The sequence below is a fragment of the Primulina tabacum genome, chromosome 8 (assembly GCF_025594145.1).
Source record: "Primulina tabacum isolate GXHZ01 chromosome 8, ASM2559414v2, whole genome shotgun sequence".
Taxonomy (NCBI): Eukaryota; Viridiplantae; Streptophyta; class Magnoliopsida; order Lamiales; family Gesneriaceae; genus Primulina; species Primulina tabacum.
Window position 1 is genome coordinate 15,707,969 of NC_134557.1, and position 20,971 is coordinate 15,728,939.

The window sequence follows — 20,971 nt, forward strand, 5'->3', positions numbered from 1 at the left end:
TATATAGATTCGGGGTGGTTCCAGATCCAGTCGGACCGGTTCCGGTTTTGAATTAACTGTAGAGATTCCAAACCGATTCCGGTTGAACCCACCCCGTTAAGCATCCTTATATTCAACAGCATGTAGTCATCGCCTATAATTAACCCAGTACTTAGTCAACCGTGTTTAATGTATTTCAAATGACCTGGTGTTCAATCAGAGAATTAGACATCTGAATGAAAGAAGTTCAATCTTGACAGGGGCAGTTTTCAACGTTTTAAAACTTTGGTATGCCATGCTCACATGAAAAGTAAAATCACGTACCCGCTATCTCTTATCCCTCTCAACCAATTTCGTATGTCAGCTTCATTTGATTCTGAACAAGCTTCCTTCCCGATATCAAACTGAGATCCATCAGTAAAAGTTATTCCAGCCTTGTGTGGCAATTTGTGCTTTCCTTCTCCAAGAAGACTGATTCTTTCGACGTCACTCATTATCATTGCGGCCTTAATTTCACTGGGGAGAGCTTGAGATACAGAGGGAGACCAAAGAGAATGTATTGATCGAAGTAGCTGGAGATTAAAAAAAAAAAGCAATAATCAGTGAATTATCAGTACCAAAAGGATTCAATCATAATTTTAAATTCTGATAAAAAAAAGCAGAAGGATCAGATATATCTTCCTTACTTTAAGAAGTGGAGGTAACAACCATAAAAGATGGGAGGCCATTGGGTGCGCAGTAGGAGAATTTGTTTTTGAACTATTGTCTGAACTCGAGCTGCCTTTTCTAAACCCACTCCTTTTAAGTGCCTTCTCAAAGAACGTTACCATATGAAATATTGACCACATATACTGTGTTTCAGCACAAAGTTGAACTAAGCCGGTTGGGTTAGACAAGTATGCATCTTGCCATTCTGCCTGAATCCACTGTTTGCTTAATGGCTCAAGCAACCAGAGCAAAACTTCGTGTTGCTGTTGATCTCTGAACAGTTTAAAGACATAAATTAACTGGATTGTATAAGCTTTATCAAGGAATAGATAAAGAAAAAAAATTCACTGAAGTGATTACCCAGCAGAAGCAGCCATAACAAGAAATGCTTCGCCTAGAAGATTTTGCTCAGCACGAAGCAGAACACCTTCATTTCGCAAATATGTCATAGTGCTTGCAATTCCCTGTAAAAGAACTCTATATAAATGAACGTTTTAATTTATCACTGCAAGTTTTAGCGATGAAAATTCTCATGATTGCCATACTTTCTGTCGAGTATCCACACCAATATTAAAATCCCTAACAGCCCTAATTAGGAAGAAAACTCAGAATCACAATTGAACATAAATTCACAACTCACTTGAGGATGAGAGTTTAAAGGACCAGGGTGAAACTAGGATTTGCTGCTTGTAGGCGAAATTAAGCATCAAAATATGAGTTAGCATTAACTTTTTCATGTCTCATTCTTTCTTAGATAGTTTTTAAATAACAAAAGTCAAGCAACATATCTTCAATGGTATTTAACACTGACAGCTGAGCACACGTGATATATTCACGTTAAGTACTGTAATAAGCATTCAGCCCCTACATGCTTTCCTTCCCCTTTCTACTCCAAAATTCAAATATTTATAAGACATGAAAGAAAGAGTTCTAATGTTGTGAAGTGTGATATGAGATGATTAACTTTTTGCCACAAAATAAACCATTGTAATTTTGTCTCTTAAGATATTTTACCACTTACAAGCATAGTAATTTTGCTCCTGACTAAGTGAATTCACAAAATAAGTACCTTCATGTGAGGCAAAAGGCTTTCATTAGCAGCTTTAGCAATTCGAATGAAAGATGTACATATTTGCAATCTTGCACGACGAGCTGAGCTTGTAGATGGATCCTACAGATATTGGTTGGGGCTCAGCACGAGTGAATGAACCATAGGATGTATACAATATTTGAAACAAGGTAAAAGGATTACCTTAACCATGAAAGGCAGGGAGTTTAAAAGCTCGAACAATTTATTGATTACACTGCCAACAGCATCTGGATAATACCTCAAGAAAGGACCAAATGCGTCTAAATAGTGACCAAGAACTTCCACCAATTCCGGTTCAGACCATTTCAATGAGATAAGTTGTTGAAGCAGGCCTTCAGTTGACAGTAAGAATATCAGAAGAAATTAGAAAACCAATATTAGTCTTCAAATATACCAGCTCATAATTACCAAACCTTCAAATACTTGGTGCAATGAAAGCTGAGCCTCAGTTTTGATCTTTCCATACTCATTTGATCCATCAAAAATTGTACCCACAACATTTTCTAAAGCCAAATGCATGCTTTCGATTACAGCCAAATGCTGTATACACGGCCATGAAATTTTGACAATTGTGAAATGAAAATCATTAGAATGTGATCACAGAACGTGATTATCAACAAATTAGAGAAAGTGAAGATCAAACAGAGGGAAAGAGTACGGAAGTGTCCATAAGACTTACTTTAGTAGGTGCAGGCACAAGCAAAAGACTCCTTATAATCTCAGTTATTCTATTAGAAGCTTTAGTGGCGGTAACTAGTGGCTTTTCAGATGCAATCAAACGGATCAACTCCAACTGTATGGACAAAGAAAGGCCATTATTTGAATTATACAAGACATCTTCCAACAAATCAAACTTGAGATAAACTTTTCCTTACAAAAGTTCTCTCATAGAAGAATAAAGAAATCAAGCTCAAAATACAAGAGCTCGAGTCTCTCAAGCGTGGCCTATGAACTGGCTTGCAAGCTCAGATCTTCTTTGTAAGACTTGTTCATGAGCATGATTTCAAGCTTAGAGATACATCTATATGTAAAATTCATATTGATATTTACATAATAATATTATTAATATATACAACAGTACAAAAAAAATTTCCTTTCATATTATTAAAATATAAAAGAATATTTTGAATTTATTTTGAGATGGAGAGCGAGCTTGTGAGCTCATGAATACCTTTTGAGCTCGAACTCAAAAAATGTTAAGATCTATTGAGCTTGAATCGGTTTGGCTCGTTGGGCTCACAAGCAGACTCTCCTCCTCTTACAACTCCAATCTCACATGTCATAATATTCCATATCAAATTGCATTCTTATAGATATTAATTTGATGTGATATTTATGCAATAATCTTCCATGTAGCAGCCAAGTTCTCCTTGTTTACTAAATGTAATAATTCACTAGGTAAGAGCAATTATTACAATATACTGTCCCCCCATCAAAGAATAACTGTTAAAATTTTATGCCGGAACTTTGAGTAAAATAGGACAGTCTGATGCCTTCAATGCTAAAAAGTCATAAGCAGTGAACACCAGTGCAGATCAACAGGATATATTATCTCCACTTGCCTAGAAAGAAAATTTTAGACAGCTAACAATGATATATTGTCCTTAGATTTTTAGTTCAACCTCTCATCAGATCAGCTTTTCCAATACAAGAAAAATCTAAAAAACTACTACTACAAAGAAACTAATGATCCGACCCACCATACAATATAAATATACATTAACTAGTAATAGAAAAAGCAAGAAGATATCACAATGCCAGTTCCTGCTGAAAAGGAAACCAACCAAGCAATCTTGACATAAAAATTTTGAGCGAACTAGAGCATTGACACTTGAATCCATTAACGTAAACCCTTGTAGTCCCTCAAAAAATGACAGTGGCTATCTAGGTAAAGTAAAGGAAGCAACATCCCGCACAAAAGTTCTCAGATTTAAATGCCTTTCCAAATGCAACTATTAAGATAAGGATACCCACTAAATCGGTCTTTCACCTTCTCTAAGCAAACAGCCTTTGATGTTCTCTAAATATTAAGACTGGTGAAAACGAGAGAGATTAGGAAAACATGTACGATAGAAAAGGACTTCAGAAAGTTGATCCATAAGCTTATTAGGAATTTTGAAATGCCTATATATTCCGAGAATGAACCGGGTGAAAGAGTTTCCTTTGGGTGCAACAAATTTTCATTTATGGAAGCTAGAAAATTTGTTTCAACTGTTTAAGTGAAGTTTGACGCAAAAGTTACTAGACACACGTAGTATGCTTATGCTACTCCATCTACAAATCACACCGTTTCCAAACATCAAGTTCCATCAATAAGATGGTGAACGGATGGATTGCCAAATTTAAAAATGCTGGATCGAAACTTCAATAAAAGGTTAGTACAGCTATAAAAGGAGTTACTAAGTGAAAAAAAATTGACAACAAAGAGTCACCATGTTAAACATACAAGTCTTGAACGATATTGACTGAAATCCACTTTGCTGTCAAAATCATCACTCCACAACTCCAAGGATCTATCAGTCAGAGCCAACCCAGGATGAACTTTTTCTTTTCTCAGCATTCTTTGAAAAGATATGTCTAATATAGCACTACATACTTCATCATTTACTAAAGCTAACATCTTTCTCTTTTCACCATCAGCATTGGTCGGGCAAGCATTCAAACTATCAGCGGAAAGATCTTGAACGCCAGCAGTCTTGGATTTGAACATCAAGTCACGAAGCAAGGCCTATCATAGCAAGAAGAAAAGACAATTATTCAGAAACTTAGAGTCCATGAAACTTCAAAAGTCACCACTATGTGTTTTGCAGATAATACCAGCCAAAAGCGGAGAGATTCATAGTGAAGCACCAGTTTAAAATGTCGGAAAAAGCCCAGCATCTGCAAAGTTAAGAAACATACTAAAGGAATCAAATCTAAAGGACAATTTTTTATAAGTACACAATTCTTTAATTGTAATTTTCATCTTGATATGCTAATAACAGAGGCACAGGTTATATTGGTTCAGGAGTAAATTTTAACTTCAGTTCTAAATGCATGACGATCAGGCTTTGACTCAAAATAAATTGTTTCCCACAACTACACACATCCATAGTCTTTAAACCTGAACAATGCCTTCATACTAAAGCACAAGATAATATACAGTAGATATTAGCTAAGATAGCTAACAAAATCTCCATCACCCAGTATGTTCTGTATTAATTCTTCAAGCTTACAAAAAATTATCTGAGCTTGTGCCATATGAAATATAAATAATTAAGAGAAGTGCAAATGATATATGGGTTCTTGATATAAAATAGAAAACAATATTGTTTATACAAGCTTACATACTTAAAATTATAACAAAAATATCAATCTAAAATCCCAAGTCTAACAAAATTAAGATAATATATTTTCAAAGCTTGAAAAAGTATGAAGTTAAATTGGGGAACATGATGATTGTTTGGTTATATTTTTAGATATAAAAAAATTATGCCATGTGACCTCAGAAATTGTTGAGATAGTTAATTTTTTAATATATTGTGTTATTTGAATTTTTAAAAAAATTATAAATTGGTTTAGAATATAATACAACAATATTTTCGGGGGCGATGAAAACTTAAATTTAAATTAATGATTGTATTGATGAATATGAAAGTGAAGTAAAATTTCTCTTCTTGAGGAATTATGTCGGCATGTTTGCGTTTTTGGAAATGGAAACATTTCCCGGAAAAAATAAGAAAACATTGTCCATATTTCCAACCCTCGCACTCAAGTTGAAGCATAAAATATTTTACAAAACTTAGAATCAATATTTTAAAATTTCAATAATCATAAAGAAGTCGATCACTCAACAATGAATGCCAACATCCACTGACCGATCACCAGCGGCAGCCGGCAAGTCACATAGTAACTACACAAATTCTCACTATTAACTACCCAAAAATATTGCATATTGATAATCGAACAATTTTCGCCTAAATTAGCTTAAAATGACTGTCCAGCTCCATGATGATCATAAAGAAGCCACTGATTTCATACTGACTATCGTGATAAACAAATAATATTTCCACAATAAATTAGTAATGCATGTTACTTGTCTATAATCGTAGATGCAGTGAACAACAGGCGATGGAAAGATAAGGATGAGTGAAAAACTAAAAAAACTGACACATACGACAGCGTAAATAAACTGATTTCTCCAAATTAAACCAACCAAACCACCTGAAATATATTTTTAATTCAATCATCATCACAAACTTGTGAGCTTGTGACAACTAACGCATAATTATGAATTTAAAAAAGGAAAAATAGAAAAAAGACCTGTTGGAGGTAAAATGAGAGAATAGTTGCATCACCGGAAATACAATGCAAGTTTGTTGAACCCAATGAAACCAAACTTTCACATGTATACTCCGCAAACTCAAGTTCACTGTCATTGCAGCTAGAATTAGAGCTAGATTCATCCAAATATTGCTTGGAAACATTCATTAAGATCTCAAAAACATTCCTCATTGCGGAATCAAATTCAGAAGTGGCATCTATAGGTCTTTTCCTACACAAAAGAATACACAAGGATGGCCACGTGAATTGAGTTTTTCCAGTGCATAAATCTTCTAGCAAATACCACAAAATAAAGAATCTTGTTGTCTACCTTGGCGAGACAAGCTTAAAAAATTCGCAGGCATGAAGGCGAAAATCAGGAGAAGTGAGTAGGAATCCACAACTGTTAGTTACAAAGAGGAGTTAGAAAATGAACGCTACCAATATTTCGCTAGAGTTTGCAGAACTAGAAGCAACAATACCCATGTATGATTCCGAATTTTGCTAGATCAGATAATGGAGCCCACTCCGCATATGCGTTAATAGCATTGAGTGTAGCTGTTACTGTTGCAGCATGATATTTTGCAATATCCATGTTTTCTCTACCAGCTTCCATGAGTGCTGCCCCGAAGTTCCTTTCTAGCAGCTTAAAAAGAAAAGGACATGAACAAATGACGGTGATATAGATCAAAATGATGTCGATATGATCAAACTCACAGTGTACAGCAAAGGTAAAATCTCTGGCAAAGACTCAGTTAGCCCACGTAGTAAAAGCCTGCGTCTATCACCTATGACAAACATCTTGACCTTGATTACGAAGGAAAGCAAAACTTATAATGCAAGGTCATTAATATCATTAATAAATATTTCAATTCCAAAAGGAAAACAAATGCTAAAAGTACTCAAATGTGCTCTCAAAATGGATGGACACCAACAAACATATAGTTGTCAAGGGCGCAAGGCGCACCAAGGCGCACAAGGGCCATGAAGCCTGAGGCGTGAGGCGAGGCGTGCGCCTTACCGAAGCAAGGTGCACATTTTAAATTTTTTAAAAAATATATTTATCTTAGAATAAATATATTAAATATGAAATAATTAAATCACAATGTCACACTAAACAAAAAATAATTAATGAGTTCATAGTGATTAGGGACATGATTAAAATTCTTCAATCATTCAAATCAAGTTATCTTCTTCTTTCGAATCGTCAGAGTCCGCAGAACTTTCAGACTTGCATTTTTCTTGGTCTTCATCATTTTCTTGATAATCAATTTTTTCTTCTTCTTCATCCAAAAGATGTGAAATCGGTTTTTTTGGTTGTCTTGGACGTAGAAGTCCTCACCTCGTTCTTCTGTGCAAAACTCTCTTCTTCTGATTCCAGTATTGGGGGTTTGGTTGCTAGAGTTTGGGTTTGTGTTTGAGCTTTTAGTTTTAAACAAGTAATTAAAAAAAATTCACTCAGACGCGCTTACTTCCAAGGCTAGTCCAGGCAAGCGTCTGGGCTCGCCTTAATGAATTGTTGCGCCTGGGACCCCAAGATCAAGGTCCTCGCCTGGTGGCATCTCTCGCCTTAGGCGCTCGCCTTTGACAACTATGAACAAATACTATATGTATGACTATCACAGACCTTCTAAATCTTCATTATGGACAGTAATATCTTCTGGAAGCCACCTTAGCATCATTGATACCAGCTCTGCCTGACAAGAATACAAAGTTCAGCTTCAATATTACCCAAATGGTATCTGGAAAAAAGTCTTGCCCTTGTTTGTTTATCAGAACACGGACATGAGCTAAGAATCTAAGCGATTGAAACCACGGAAACAAGTAAGAAAGATGTGTTCTACTTGTATAGGACCCTTGTTGGAGAGAGTTATTATTGTTGGAAGAAGTTCCGACCATATACTTAGACCTTCTCTTCTTACTACCTTCAAAAAAATCAACAAAAGTACTATCAACAATAGGCCAGGAGTGATGTAAATAAAATGTCGAAACTGAAAATAGCAAAAAACCTCAGCAACGAGTGCAGCTGTCTGACTTTTAAAAACCCATTCTTCAAAAGGGTTTGAAATTTCAGAAATCGAGTCAACAGCCAAATTTGCAAAGTTCCTTCGGTCCACTGTGTTTAGTTCATCCCAACGGAATCGCACTACATGCTGGAGAAGCCATCAAAAAGTGAGATTTGAGGTCCAAGGAGCCAAATAGTCCTGGTACAACTGAGAGACAAAGGATCTCCTAGGATGGTAATTTATGCAGAAAAGAAAACACATTGCAGAGAATTCTAAAAACAAGGAAGAAAAACTATGAAATGATTACCACTCTGATGAATTATTTTCCTAGAAAATAAAAGATAAATGTGCAATCACTTGTTTCACAAACATTTTCAACCCATACTTACTGGAGAAAACACAGGGAAATACGGACTGATATAACTTTGATACCTATAGCGTATTGATTGTTATTTCTGAACCAACTCTGCACTTACAGATATTGGCTTTCCAGGTCTTAGTGCTTCTTTGGATGATATGACTAGCATACCATCTTCATTTTACAAAGGAGAAAATTTCATTAACACAAAGAGAACATCAAAAGCATTGCTATTTTATATATAAAAACTTATAAGCGTGATTGTAGAAAAACAGAACTAATCTTGGATCTATATTTTATATGTTTCCCTGTTTAACTATATTCCTAAAATCTTCACGCTTTAGGAGAATACAATACCATGAACACTTATTAGTTTTTAAAAAAACACATTTTAAGAGGTTATTATGCAGAAAATATGTTTATATAAGAACAAAAATTGTAATGAACTAATGGATCATCAATCTGAATTTTATTTTCTATACTTATTTTTTTTTTATAGGAAACAAAATTTTATTAATAATATAGTAAAATGGATTACATCAGTGGACTAGAAGTTCACTGTCATAATTTCGCACACAATATTATGACTAACTTAGTGATACACATATTCCCAATGTCTTATCAAATCGAAAATTGAAACACTCTTGAAATCTTTATGAGTTCCAATCCACATGGCAATGTTAATCTTGATCTTTTCCCAGCACTTGTCTGTATTTGCCCCTTTTCCTTCGAAGATTCTTCGATTTCTCTCCAACCAAACCGTCCAACATATGCAATGAACCACGACTTGCCAAAAAATTCTTCCTCTAGTACCTGTGGTTTGTCCCAAAATCCATATTGAATAACTCTTTTGTTGACCTAGGTATCACCCAAACCAACCGCAGCTCTTGCAACGCTCTACCCCACAATGATAACGAGAATGGACAATGGATGAGCATATGGTCATGTGTCTCTATTTCATTTCTGCATAGAACACACCAATTGGGGCACAAAGCAATTCCGGGGCATCTTTTTTGGATCATCTCCGAGGTAGGTAGCTTACCCAGAGTGGCTGTACAAGAAAAAAGCTGATCTTGTTTGGAACCGGGACTTTCCAAATAGTATTGAAAAGTTGGAATTGTGGAAAAAGATGATTTGGGAAGAAAGACTCGTAGAATGAGCTAACTGAAAAAAAACCCGACGAATCCCCGCTCCACTGAATAAAATCGTCTACCCCCTCAACTAATCTAACCGATTCTAAGACTTCTAATAACTCTGACAACTCATCAATCTCCTCGTCTCTTACCCCCTTCTAAAATGAAAATCCCAAGAATGGTTGCATGTGACATTATCAAATTGTACAAAATATGATATAGGCAAATTGTGAAATGATGATAGCTGAAACAAAGCTGGGAAACAATCTTTGAACGAAGAGGCCCCCAACCAATTATCCTCCCAAAATCTAACCTTATTCTCTCCTCTCACCTTAACAGAAATTTTTTGTTTAAAAGTTGGGTATATTCGGGAAATAAACTTCCAAGGGCATCTAAACGTGACATTTCTTGCCAACCCCGCATCCCACCCATTTTCTTGTAACCCATATTTGCTAACAATTATCTTTTTCCATAATGTCCCATCTTCTTGGAAAAATCTCCACTACCACTTCCCAAGCAAGGCCGTATTTCTGAAGTTAATTTTCGCAATTCCCAATCCCCCTCTATCCTTCGGTTTACAAACTTGATCCCATGCGGCCAAATGTATGTGGCCATCTCCATCCGCTCCGTCCCATAAAAAATTCCTTGAGATCTTATCCATCGAATCGCTACACTTTTGGGGACCTTAAATAAAGACATGTAATATATCGGGATGGAATTCAAAACCAATAGTATCAATGTTAATCTTCCCCCTCTAGACAAGAATGCTTTCTTCCATGTAGCCAATTTTCTCGACATTTTAGCAACCACTGGCTGCCAGAATGATGCTTGCAATGGATTGTCAAGGAAAAAAGAAGCAAGGATTCTATGTGATCTCTAATCTCTCCATGCGATGTCTAGAGTTGAAAGCTAAAGCAGATAATTGTCAAGGAAAAAACATGTATGCTTGTAATTGTTTAGCTGTCAAATGTGGATTGAATTGCTATTTGCTACATTGGAATCTAAACCTGGACCATACGTTTGCGGCAATTGTCTGCGTTTCATGAAAATATGGTTCCAAATTGAGGTTTTGAACTTTTCTCTTACTCCATTACAGTTGATCAGGTAAATTTTAATCCCAGAATTGCTTGGTTGTTGTTCTTATCTAATTTTCTAATGGAAATATATGAGGTGGTTAAATTAAAATTAGCCCAGCTGAAATTCATTTGTGCATAGCCATAGACCAACAACAATTCTGAGTCTTAATGTTGTTGATATGCCATCAGATTTTTTTCTAATAATTACACTAGGTACATCATTTGACATTCTTAGTATCCCGGCTAGTGTTCTAACCTTTTTCTTTGTTTTTTAGGCCAGAAAACCATTTTCACTCCAATTAAAAAGTTCAATTGATCGATACATTTTAAATTATATCCAATAATGCCACTTTCAATTCAGGATTTGGATGATAACCTTAACCGTATCGAGCAGAACTCCATGGATATAATAAGTTCTTAATCAAAAAAAGCTTAACTTCTCATTAACTCAACTATTGCGTACTGAGATTTTCTGGCCTCAAATAATTCAAAATTTGGTCAATTCATCCTCAAATAATACATGAATACTTCTATTTCACATAAACTTTATAACTTAAACAAAATATCTATCAAGAGGGGAATATTCGCAGTAAATTATAAATGATTAATGATGCTTATATAAGCTCACTCTATTCAAGGTTTCTCGCATATTACAAGCAAAACTAGAAGAAATTTCATGTCAATCACTTATTCTGAAACAGAGACAATAGGATGGTTCCATGTACCTGGAGCATTTTAAAAGCATGCAAACGGATTTCAGAAGACCAATCCCGCTTGACCAAAAGAAATGATGTACTTGCCAGTACACGTGCATCCCCAGCTTTTATCTACTAGCAGTAATAGAACAAAATGACAGTTAATCTTCTCGTTCATTGATGGTAACAAAGGAAATATCAAAGCTAGATGTTCAGGATTTGTTATTTTGCCCTTGTTCTCTTGAGCAAACCGCAAATCAAAACTACCAAAATGCACACGCTTTTCATTCCTCGCCAAAAATTCGTTTTCAGATATAATCCCATGGAAACCCATTTGAAAGCATGTTTCACATCGTGCTTGTCCAGTAAGAGTGATAAATTTACTTCTTAAAAAATCAGAGTATATATTTATGAAGCAAAGAAACAACTTGCTCATTCAGTATCATCATGAAAGAAAGGAGTTGTGTATTTCAGCAAAAACAAAAAAAAAACTTTATGAAAATCGAAACAAAAAAAACTGCATCTTCTCTCCGATAGTGAGCACGAATTTTCCCGATTACTTGGAATCAATGTGCTTACTGTTTCTAAATAAGAGTGGGCGGCAGCACGAGTATCGGGAGAGGAGGTCCAGTCGAGGGCGGTGGCTATAGCTTGCGCCACGTTGCTAGCTATGACATTCTCCTCCATTTTCGAGCACCCCGAGGTTTAGGGTGAGTTTTGGCCAACTCTCGAAAGTTAAATCGAAAATGATCGAGTTGGGGAAGAGGGCGAGTATGGTTTTATTCTGTTTTCTTTTTATTATTATTCAATTTGCTTTCGGACAAATTAATTTATGAGTAAATAAATATATATATCAACTGAAATAATGTAAAAACCAAAAAGTTGATATTGTGCGTTAGCTGGATAAAGAAATTTTATTTATTAACTAATAAATTATTAATTTAATTTGTAGTTATCAACAATCCGTACTTTTCAGACGATCAATTTAGGGCTAGTTTGGTAAGTAGTATTAAGGTAGGATAATTTATTAATATTTTGTTTGCTTTGATTATTAAACTTGACATTGACTACTTATCTGACAATTTTACTGTTTGTGTTGGAGAAGAAATCTCACATGGAAGAAGGATAAAAACTATCAGACTACACCAAAGAAGACTAATGAACAAAATATCCCTGATTTCAAGTATCAAAATTGCAACTGTTAGTTTTCCCCAAAGCCAAGTCCATGAAATCAGCTTCCTGCCCTTGCGGAGCTGCATCATCAAACAGCCATTTCTCCAGCATAACAAGGGGAATTTGCGTTTCTTTTGCTCATGTGTTTGAGTTGTGAAATTCGCAGCATCAAACTTAGCATCTTCCTCCGCTGAAACAGACAGAGATATCTTTGAAACTCAACATTCTTGTGCAGATTGTTCCTTCACTCGGGCTCCAACTTGATCCAATGGAAAGGTTGTGGGCTAAAGAAGCACCATAATCGCTCTTATTTATACTGGCTTTCCATGTATTCGGATACTTTTTAGTCCAGTTTTCGAGCAAACGAGCTATGTTTTCCGCGCTGGATGCGTATGTGGTGGAAGGAACTGCCTCAGTTTGTGAAGCAACCGGATAAATTTCTGAATCAGGGGGTGTTTTCGGGTCTGATTTATCGATGCACAGAGCTTCACACAAGGTTTCTGTTGGCTATTCGCTTCAGATCTTTCACGGATCTCACATCGGCTTTCAATCTTCGGGGACGAAGAAAAAGGAAAGGGTTTACAATTGGCGTGTGATTTTTCGGAAAACAGGCTGTAGTTTTGGGAGAAAGAAACGATAATGGGAAATAAATTAAATATTAAGATGAAGGGTATTTCGGTCATTAATATTTTGATCATGATTTTATCCATCTCACTAATTTCACACCATACATTATATATCTTATCATATCAATCAAATTATTAATCATTCAATTATCATATCCTAAAGACCAAGCGAACCCTTAATATTTCTCGTGAATCTTCGCTCATCGATAATCTATTTCGACATCAAGCTCTACATCCACGCACACCTGTTCTTTCCTTGGCCTTCTCTATGGTAGTCCTTAGGCTGAAAAAAGGTAAGACCCTTTTTTTAAGCTTCCATAACACCAAAATTCCAGAACTCCAGAGCACCACGAGCTAAGTCAATGGTACGTGAGATTAAGATTCCATACCTTTATTCCCCCGCCAAAGTCCTTATGTTCCTACTATGTTTTGAGGTTTCTTGTATTTCACTCACATTCAAATGGTAAAATAAAAAGAGAATGATGATGATAGAAGATAAATAAAATGATTTTTCTCTTTTAAATGATCATATAGTTTTATTATTTTCTTTATCTTGTGGTTTTATAGTCCTTCTACTACATGATTTGATCATTCATTTATCTCTAAAACCTCTTATTACGTCAGAAATATACAATAATTGTAGTTTTCTAGTATATAGATATTGAGAGGGAAAGAGAAAATCTCATTTTTATATAAAGACGAGTTAGGCTATACATTTTTAATACTCTTAGGAAACGTTATGTGAACTTTAAATCATTCAAGTAATTCTTCTTTAAACTACGAGAAGACGTCTTATTTGAGACCTAATGAAGAATTATTAATAAGCCTGATTTTCAAATGTAATTCACGGGAAAAATAATTTTGAAACATCAAGTGTGGATGATGGTAGACGATAAGAATACATATGAGCAACAATGCAATATGCAAAATTTTAACGACAAAAGATGTATAATTTAGAGGATATAATAATAGATACAAAGTTGCTTAAAGCACGAAGGACTTATTATTTATCTGACATCAAAGTCCAAAATTTAGAATAAAGTATCAAGTTCGAGATCGAATCATAAAAATTTAATTCACAAACTAAAAAAAAATGTTTTATATCTTGCTGCCAATATAATTCGGATGAAAATTATCATTTAATTTTTTATACACACCAAAAGACAGTTTAGTTCTTTATACGAATAGGAAAATATATTTTTATGTACGAGAATTCCATACAAAATTTTTTTAGTGTTAAAATAAGAATTTAATTACATTACTTATGAATCTTAAAATTTATATTTAAAATTATATTTTTTTCCCATTTCAATCAATGTTTTAGTCAAAATGACTAATGTATTTAATAAGGCTGGAAACAAAAAATCAAATAAATATTTTATTTGTTGGGTATAAATTTATTTAAAAGGGTTATTTAGTTTACAAAAATTCCCATAAGATGGTTTTATGTGTCAATTTTGTGAGACAAATATTCTATTTATGTCACTAATGAAAAGATATTAATTTTTTATGCCAAAAAAATATTAATTTTTATTTAACATATGAACAAAGTTAACCATTTTCACGAATTAAGATCCTTCAGATTTAAGGATGATAATGGGGCATGGCGAGTTCCGTCCCCGAATTTCATCCTCACTTTCATATCCATCTATCTTTGTCCTCGAACTCGAAATTAAGAGGATCAAAAACTCATCCTAGCCTATTTCTAGTTTTTTTGGCGAGACCATGAACAAATGGGGAAAATTGTCACTTCTAGCAGACTGTACAAGAGTTTATAAAAATTTCATGCAAAATTTTAAAATATATTTCAATATTTTAGATTTTATATTATATTATTAATTATTCTTATCCTTTTTTTTTGAAGCTAATTATTCTTATCCTGAAGTGGTGATCTCATTCCAGTCTCATTAATGTAATGTCTCTCGTTGCTCGGACTCTCGCCCTCGTCCCTATACACTCCCTGCCTCATTTCAATTCAACCAAACCCAAACACATCAGCCCACATTTTTGCATCCAATGCAAGATCGATAGATACAGTCATAGGGAAGCCGAACAACCCATGAACAATCCCTCTGCGGCTCAGAGGAAAAAGGGGTTACATGGAGCCTCCAGGAGGTCTGTTATCAAGAAAAGCTTCATCCAGGAGCAGGTTGAGTTTGTGACTCCGGTTTCAAGCGATCCAGTTGTTGGGATTATCGGAGGTGGAATGTCCGGTCTTGTTTGTGCTCTTTACTTGGAAAAGAGAGGAGTAAAGTCCACTGTGTTTGACACGGTATGTCATTGTAAGCATTCATTTTAATATTTAGGGACTGTTTGAGAAAAAAACGTGTGTGGGTAAGTAGAAGAGAGGAGCTAAATAGCGTAGGAATGGTAAAACAGATAAAGAAATCGTGGATAGGGTTTGGTTGGAGTCCGGAAGTTGAGGATTGGAGAAATATGGTTACTCCAAATTTGAAAATTTCTCCATCAAAGAGGTAAGGGGTGTTCAAATTGATGTTGAATAGGGAGAGAAGCTATAGAATTAACATTAAACAGTGCCATTTTGTTCGAAATCTCAGTGTTCTTTATTTCTTTTTTGTCCCGTTTTGCCAATTATTAACTTAGTCAAAGTGTCACCTCTTTTATGTTTAGCTTTTTAACCAGTAAGAAGTAGTCAGTAATTATGGAGCTTCTCATCCAGTTTAACTACATTAGGGAATGCATGGGTTTGGAGGAAGAATGGGAACTAGAATCATTGACCCTCATCCTTTAATATTTGATCATGCCGCTCAATTCTTCACTGTTACTGACCCCAAGTTTGCCGAGATGGTTGATGGGTGGTCAAAAGAAGGCCTTGTTTGTGAATGGCAAGGTACAGTTGGTGAGCTTGAATCTGGTGGACGTTTTGTTCAGCTTCCTGCCATGCCTCCTAGATATATCAGTATCAATGGAATGCGTCCTCTTGCAGACCACATACTGTCACAGGTGCACATTTCTTGTAGTTACTTTGATGCTTCGCGACAGCATACCTGTTATTTTTGCTCGTGGATTGATTGGTGAAGAACTTCACAAAACTGGTTATTGTCATACCCATTTAAGTTGTTGAAAGACTCTCATGCATAGTGGCACCATGAAATCACTTTATTCTCGTAATGAGAAAATGAAAAAGTTTTAAATGGGTGTACAGTGGGGCAAAATTAAGTGTGAATCAATTTTTTGAAAACAGATTGATTCAGGATGCAATGTTAGTTTAAAGGGTATGAGCTTAATTGTCTAAGTTCAGTGCCAATCTACATGTGGTAGTTTACAACTTTATCATTTGTGGTCTGCTTTTCCATTTCACATTTCAACCGGAGTTGGTTCATTTAATTTTCCTACTGATTAATATCTCCGATTTTATGCAGCAAGGCTTTTATTTTCCTTTCAATGTTATTCAGTATTTCTAAATAAGCCATCATTCTAAACTCTTATTTGAAAATAATTCTTGAAGTCAAAATCATTGAACATTTATTCCCAAGGCATTCCACACTTTGTAGGGAACGTGTTATTATCTCAAATTTAAATTTCAGAGATGCTTCACTTTGTAAACCATTGAGTTTTTTGTATTTTAGTTTCTTTTTCATGTTAAAGAACATATATTGTATTAGAAATGCTTACGGAGATTTTTTAAGCATTAGCCTAAAAAGTATTTGTTTGTATTTTTCTAAAAGATTCACTTTAGAGTAACCTAAATCTTGTCATAGCTTTATTTTCTGCCTTTTATCTTTTTTCATTTCCATTTTTGCAGAAACAAGTCAAATAATGTTGGTATGAGATTAAAAAATTGGAAGCTACTTGATTTGTTGGAATTAGCATCGGAAATAGGTTGAAGTTGTGTTTTGCACTTTGAGCTTCCTTCTAAGTTGTTGAAACCCCCATATATATTAATTTAAAATTTACTATATGAATAAAACTTGGCATGGTGCAGACTTCTATGGTGAATGTGATGCGTCCTTGCTGGATAAGTAAAATGGAGCCATACAATGGGATGTGGCACTTGAGCGAGAAGGGGAAGCCTTGTGGAAACTTTGATGCAATTGTTATTGCACACAATGGCAAGTAACTCAGTACTCTTGCGTGATATATTGCATGTGTTAGCCGGAAGACTTTGAGTTAACTGCTTTACAGAAGCCATTCCATCAACGTACAGGATTGCACATAATTAAGCTGTGTGAAGCATGTGAGCTGTTGGCACATTTCTCAATTAAAGAGGCACTTGTCAAACTAATTATGTGTTACTCCTTCAAATTTTGTTTAACCTTAAATAGTTGCTGTGTTAAAGGTCTATAATCAAATCTTTGGTTTATCTATGATTCTGCATGCAACACTTTTTTCAAAATTAATTTTCAAGCCCGATTTAAGCCCCAAGGAATTGAGTATTTCCACTAATGCCATCACATGCCTCTCTGATTGTACCAAAAACAATGTATGGTCCGCAAATTGGATGTGCGAAATTTCTAAATTTCCCATTCCCACTACAAGTCCTCTTACTTCGTTCAGAGTTTAGTTAGGGATTGGAAGTATGTATGGTCATGATGATAGTATCGTAGCGTTTTTAAAATTTGCGGATTACTCATCCGCTACCTTTGTAACACGTCTATTATTATAATAAAAAAGTATTGTTTCCTATCAAAAAAATATGAATGTTTGCTGCAGCATTTTTGTTTCGTTCATGTGCATTGGTTCTTACCTAGGCCAAATAGGTTGAACTAGATGTTCGTTGCCTATTATCTCATATGTGACTGCACCTACTATCAACTAAGTATACCCGGAATGATATTTACTCTCCTCGAAAATGACATTTTTACAGTCAAGCGACAGTTTCCTTTATTACCATTACCTTATCTTGCTGGATGGTTGCAGTTTGATGATACCTAAGGCATCCACAATTAATTTAAAATAACTGCTAAAATAGAGTAAAACCTTTTGAATCAAGTTACTTCACCTTTTACTTAAACGAGAAAAACAATGGACATCCTTGAAATTTTATAATTGCCTAAATGAATTTGTTTTCCCCGAGTTTCCTTTGAACAGCAGACATTGATGAATTTGATATAAAATATCTGATTAACTGGTTGTGTGTCTTCATCCACTTGCCATGTGACACTCCAGGAAAATGTGCAAATCGACTGCTTGCCGCATCAGGCTTACCGCTAATTGCAAGACAAATGAAGGTATTTTGAGCCACTTTACTCAACCCCCTCCTGACATTAATTTGTCCCTAGTGATCAGGATTCCTCTGATTTAACATTTATCAATTCATATATACAGAGACTTACTTTGAGTTCAATATGGGCCCTTCTTGCTGCATTTGAAGATCCCCTCCCTGTCTCTTCCCTTGAGCAAGAAATTACTTTCGAAGGAGCCTTTGTTACGGGTGTTGATTCTGTCTCATGGATTGCAAATAATACGAAGAAACTTTTAGGTCCAGAAAGCAGTGGCCCTTACTGTTGGACCATTTTGAGCACAGCAGCATTTGGAAAGCAAAACAAAGTTCCACAGGTCCGCTAATTCTTTCTTTCTTCGCCTCTTGATTGTTTTTTTACATGGTCAAATACTGACCAAACTGTTGATGTTTATTTTCATGACCCAACTTAGATTTCATTTGGGGGGGTGGGGAAGGGGGAGGGGGAGGGGGAGGGGGAGGGGGAGGGGGGATGTAAGATTTAGGTATAAATTAGAAAACTAATCTCAAAATACAGCATTGGACATAGTTTCCTTGTGAATTAACTAGCTGTGCTTGGAGTAAATAATCATGTCAAACTTAGTTCAGACCCATGTGAATGTGTCTTTTTTTAAAAAAAATATTTTTTTTTATGGTAATGAATCTGCATTAAAAAAGGACACATATGGCTACAAATTTCAGGAAGGATAATTTAACCTTCCAGACAATCAACGTGGAACCTAATTACTGTAGATCAAAATTTCAATTTATTTGAAGCTATAAAAACATGATCACAAAGGAACGTTTTTGTTGTTCTTTCAAACCTTTTCTTACTGTGTTGGAACCCAGGGGATTAAGGCAATGTAGTCTGTTCACAATAATGTTTGTATCAGAAGATTCTGGCAGCCGACACAACTTTAAAGGTGTTGTGTATTCCAGTTATTGAACCTTAGATTCCATGGAGGCTATTGCGTGCCATCCGTTAAGGCTACTCATACTCTTGGAGAACCTTAACAGTACTGGAAAATCAGCTTCAATAAGCACCAACATAAATCTATTAGTTCATGAGTGAATGAGCTGAAAGAAATACAAATGGAAAATGTAAAGCCTGTGAAGTTTCCAAGTTGTTACTCGCGACTTTCTTAATTGGTTTTCTCTTTCGTCCAAAAAAAGAAAAAAAGCTTTCTGATGATTCCTCTTTTGTTGCTGGAAAGTGAATATAGTCTATATTTGTTCGTCAGGAAAGTATTCCTTCTGCTAAAGCAGAAAAGGTGAAGGAACTCATGCTTGAAGGCCTTGAGAATGCATTAGGACTGCAGAAAAGCTCTCTTAAAAGGCCTTTCTATAGTCGATTACAGTTATGGTATGTAAGCATGCATGCATGTAAAGAATGAAATTGTTCATTTCATGCATGTTCCTGTTTATTTATCACGATATGACAGACCTAAATTTTGAGCTCTCCACCGGTGGCAATGACCAATTTGAGTATTTTTTTTACTTATAGTTTTCTGCATATCAATAAAGGAGTACATTTTTTTTACCATATATTTAAACATGTATGCATATGGAAATGGATCTGCTGTTTTCAATATTGCATCACAAATATGCCAAAGAAACATAATTGGAACACCCTACTTTACCCAGGCCAGGAGCTTTTGTTTTGTTTTTGCAATATTTTGAAGCAAGATGTTTCAATATTCACAGGGGTGCTGCTCTTCCCACTAATTCTCCTGGAATCTCCTGCATCTTTGATCCACATGGAAGAGCTGGCATATGCGGTGATTGGCTACTGGGATCGAGCATAGAAGCTGCAGCCTTAAGTGGCATGGCTCTTGCTAATCATGCAAGTCTTTTTAGTTTTCTGGTTCATCTTTTATTTTTTCTGCACTACGCTTTTTCAGCCTGTGCTAAATTAATCATATGATCATCCTAGCTTTGGGACTTTCATGCAGATTGCGGATTACTTCCAAAGTGGTGGAACATGCCCTGATGATTTTGCTGCTGGGTTGCACAGCAATTTTCAGCCCATTATTGGACATGACATAGGGCAGTTTCCTGGGTTGGAATCTCCATTGTTGGCTACTTAGAACATGAATCAATCTCATCCCCCAAGTAATTATGTGCTTCTTTTGGCAAGTTTTCACCACTTCTGGCAAGTTTTCACCACTTCTAGCAAGTTAGTGGCAGTGGCTTCACTGGGCGAACGTTGAAATCCCATGGAGAAAGAGGATTGAGCAAGCCCACGTCCTGCCCCTCGCATGGGTTTGAACTTGACATTAGCTCATTGAGGTAAATGATTCGACATACAGTACCATGTGAAAAAACATATCTAGCCGCTTCTCAACTATCGGATTTGTAATGAGAGTAATGGAACGTCAATTATTCGTTTTTCTTTAAAATGTACTATTTTTTTTTCTTAAAGCTTTCGGCCATATATCCGTATACATTTAAAATACTTTTGCACCATTTAAATTAAACTCACAAACAAATTAATTGAGAATCTCAAAATCACAATTCAAAACATAAAGTCGTAAACGTCAACCAAACTTAAAACTAGCATGTTTCAAAATAAAGTATAAGCATTTTAAATCTTCTCATAAGCATAAAAATCATAAAATCTTTAAAATAATCTTAAATCATAAA

At 35.3% G+C, this 20,971-nt stretch overlaps 2 protein-coding genes across 5 annotated transcripts in view; one reads left to right on the forward strand and one right to left on the reverse strand.

The window, feature by feature from the left end:
- Positions 1-12,130, reverse strand: part of LOC142553829 (protein HASTY 1) — a 29,638-nt gene extending 17,508 nt beyond the window's left edge. Inside the window, exons 1-18 of one of the 4 annotated variants that reach the window (XM_075664330.1) lie at positions 11,927-12,130; positions 11,378-11,479; positions 8,089-8,232; positions 7,924-8,004; positions 7,707-7,776; positions 6,797-6,867; positions 6,562-6,725; positions 6,411-6,482; positions 6,080-6,311; positions 4,595-4,657; positions 4,224-4,505; positions 2,457-2,570; positions 2,191-2,317; positions 1,940-2,109; positions 1,757-1,858; positions 1,048-1,151; positions 666-960; positions 304-551 (exon numbers count right to left, since the gene is read on the reverse strand). In XM_075664330.1, the coding sequence (XP_075520445.1) occupies positions 304-551; positions 666-960; positions 1,048-1,151; positions 1,757-1,858; positions 1,940-2,109; positions 2,191-2,317; positions 2,457-2,570; positions 4,224-4,505; positions 4,595-4,657; positions 6,080-6,311; positions 6,411-6,482; positions 6,562-6,725; positions 6,797-6,867; positions 7,707-7,776; positions 7,924-8,004; positions 8,089-8,232; positions 11,378-11,479; positions 11,927-12,034 (2,549 nt within the window). In that variant the 5' untranslated portion in view covers positions 12,035-12,130. Of the gene's footprint in view, positions 1-303; positions 552-665; positions 961-1,047; positions 1,152-1,756; positions 1,859-1,939; positions 2,110-2,190; positions 2,318-2,456; positions 2,571-4,223; positions 4,506-4,594; positions 4,658-6,079; positions 6,312-6,410; positions 6,483-6,561; positions 6,726-6,796; positions 6,868-7,706; positions 7,777-7,923; positions 8,005-8,088; positions 8,239-11,377; positions 11,483-11,926 lie in introns of those variants that run through there. The other 3 variants (XM_075664331.1, XM_075664332.1, XM_075664333.1) reach the window with 3 other exon arrangements.
- Positions 12,131-15,040: 2,910 nt separating this feature from the next.
- Positions 15,041-20,749, forward strand: LOC142553831 (uncharacterized). The gene is made up of 8 exons (XM_075664336.1): positions 15,041-15,418; positions 15,841-16,110; positions 17,093-17,219; positions 18,277-18,338; positions 18,436-18,666; positions 19,570-19,691; positions 20,033-20,171; positions 20,281-20,749. Exons 1-8 carry the CDS (start codon positions 15,062-15,064, stop codon positions 20,413-20,415), a joined length of 1,443 nt encoding a protein of 480 aa, XP_075520451.1. The 5' UTR covers positions 15,041-15,061; the 3' UTR covers positions 20,416-20,749.
- Positions 20,750-20,971: the final 222 nt, after the last annotated feature.

Bases quoted from the DNA above. Each gene is read 5' to 3' on its own strand.
- LOC142553831 (XM_075664336.1), top strand. From the start codon at position 15,062: ATGTCTCTCGTTGCTCGGACTCTCGCCCTCGTCCCTATACACTCCCTG. The intron at 15,419-15,840 runs GTATGTCATTGT...TAACTACATTAG, and splicing joins AGTCCACTGTGTTTGACACG to GGAATGCATGGGTTTGGAGG. The intron at 20,172-20,280 runs GCAAGTCTTTTT...ACTTTCATGCAG, and splicing joins GCATGGCTCTTGCTAATCAT to ATTGCGGATTACTTCCAAAG.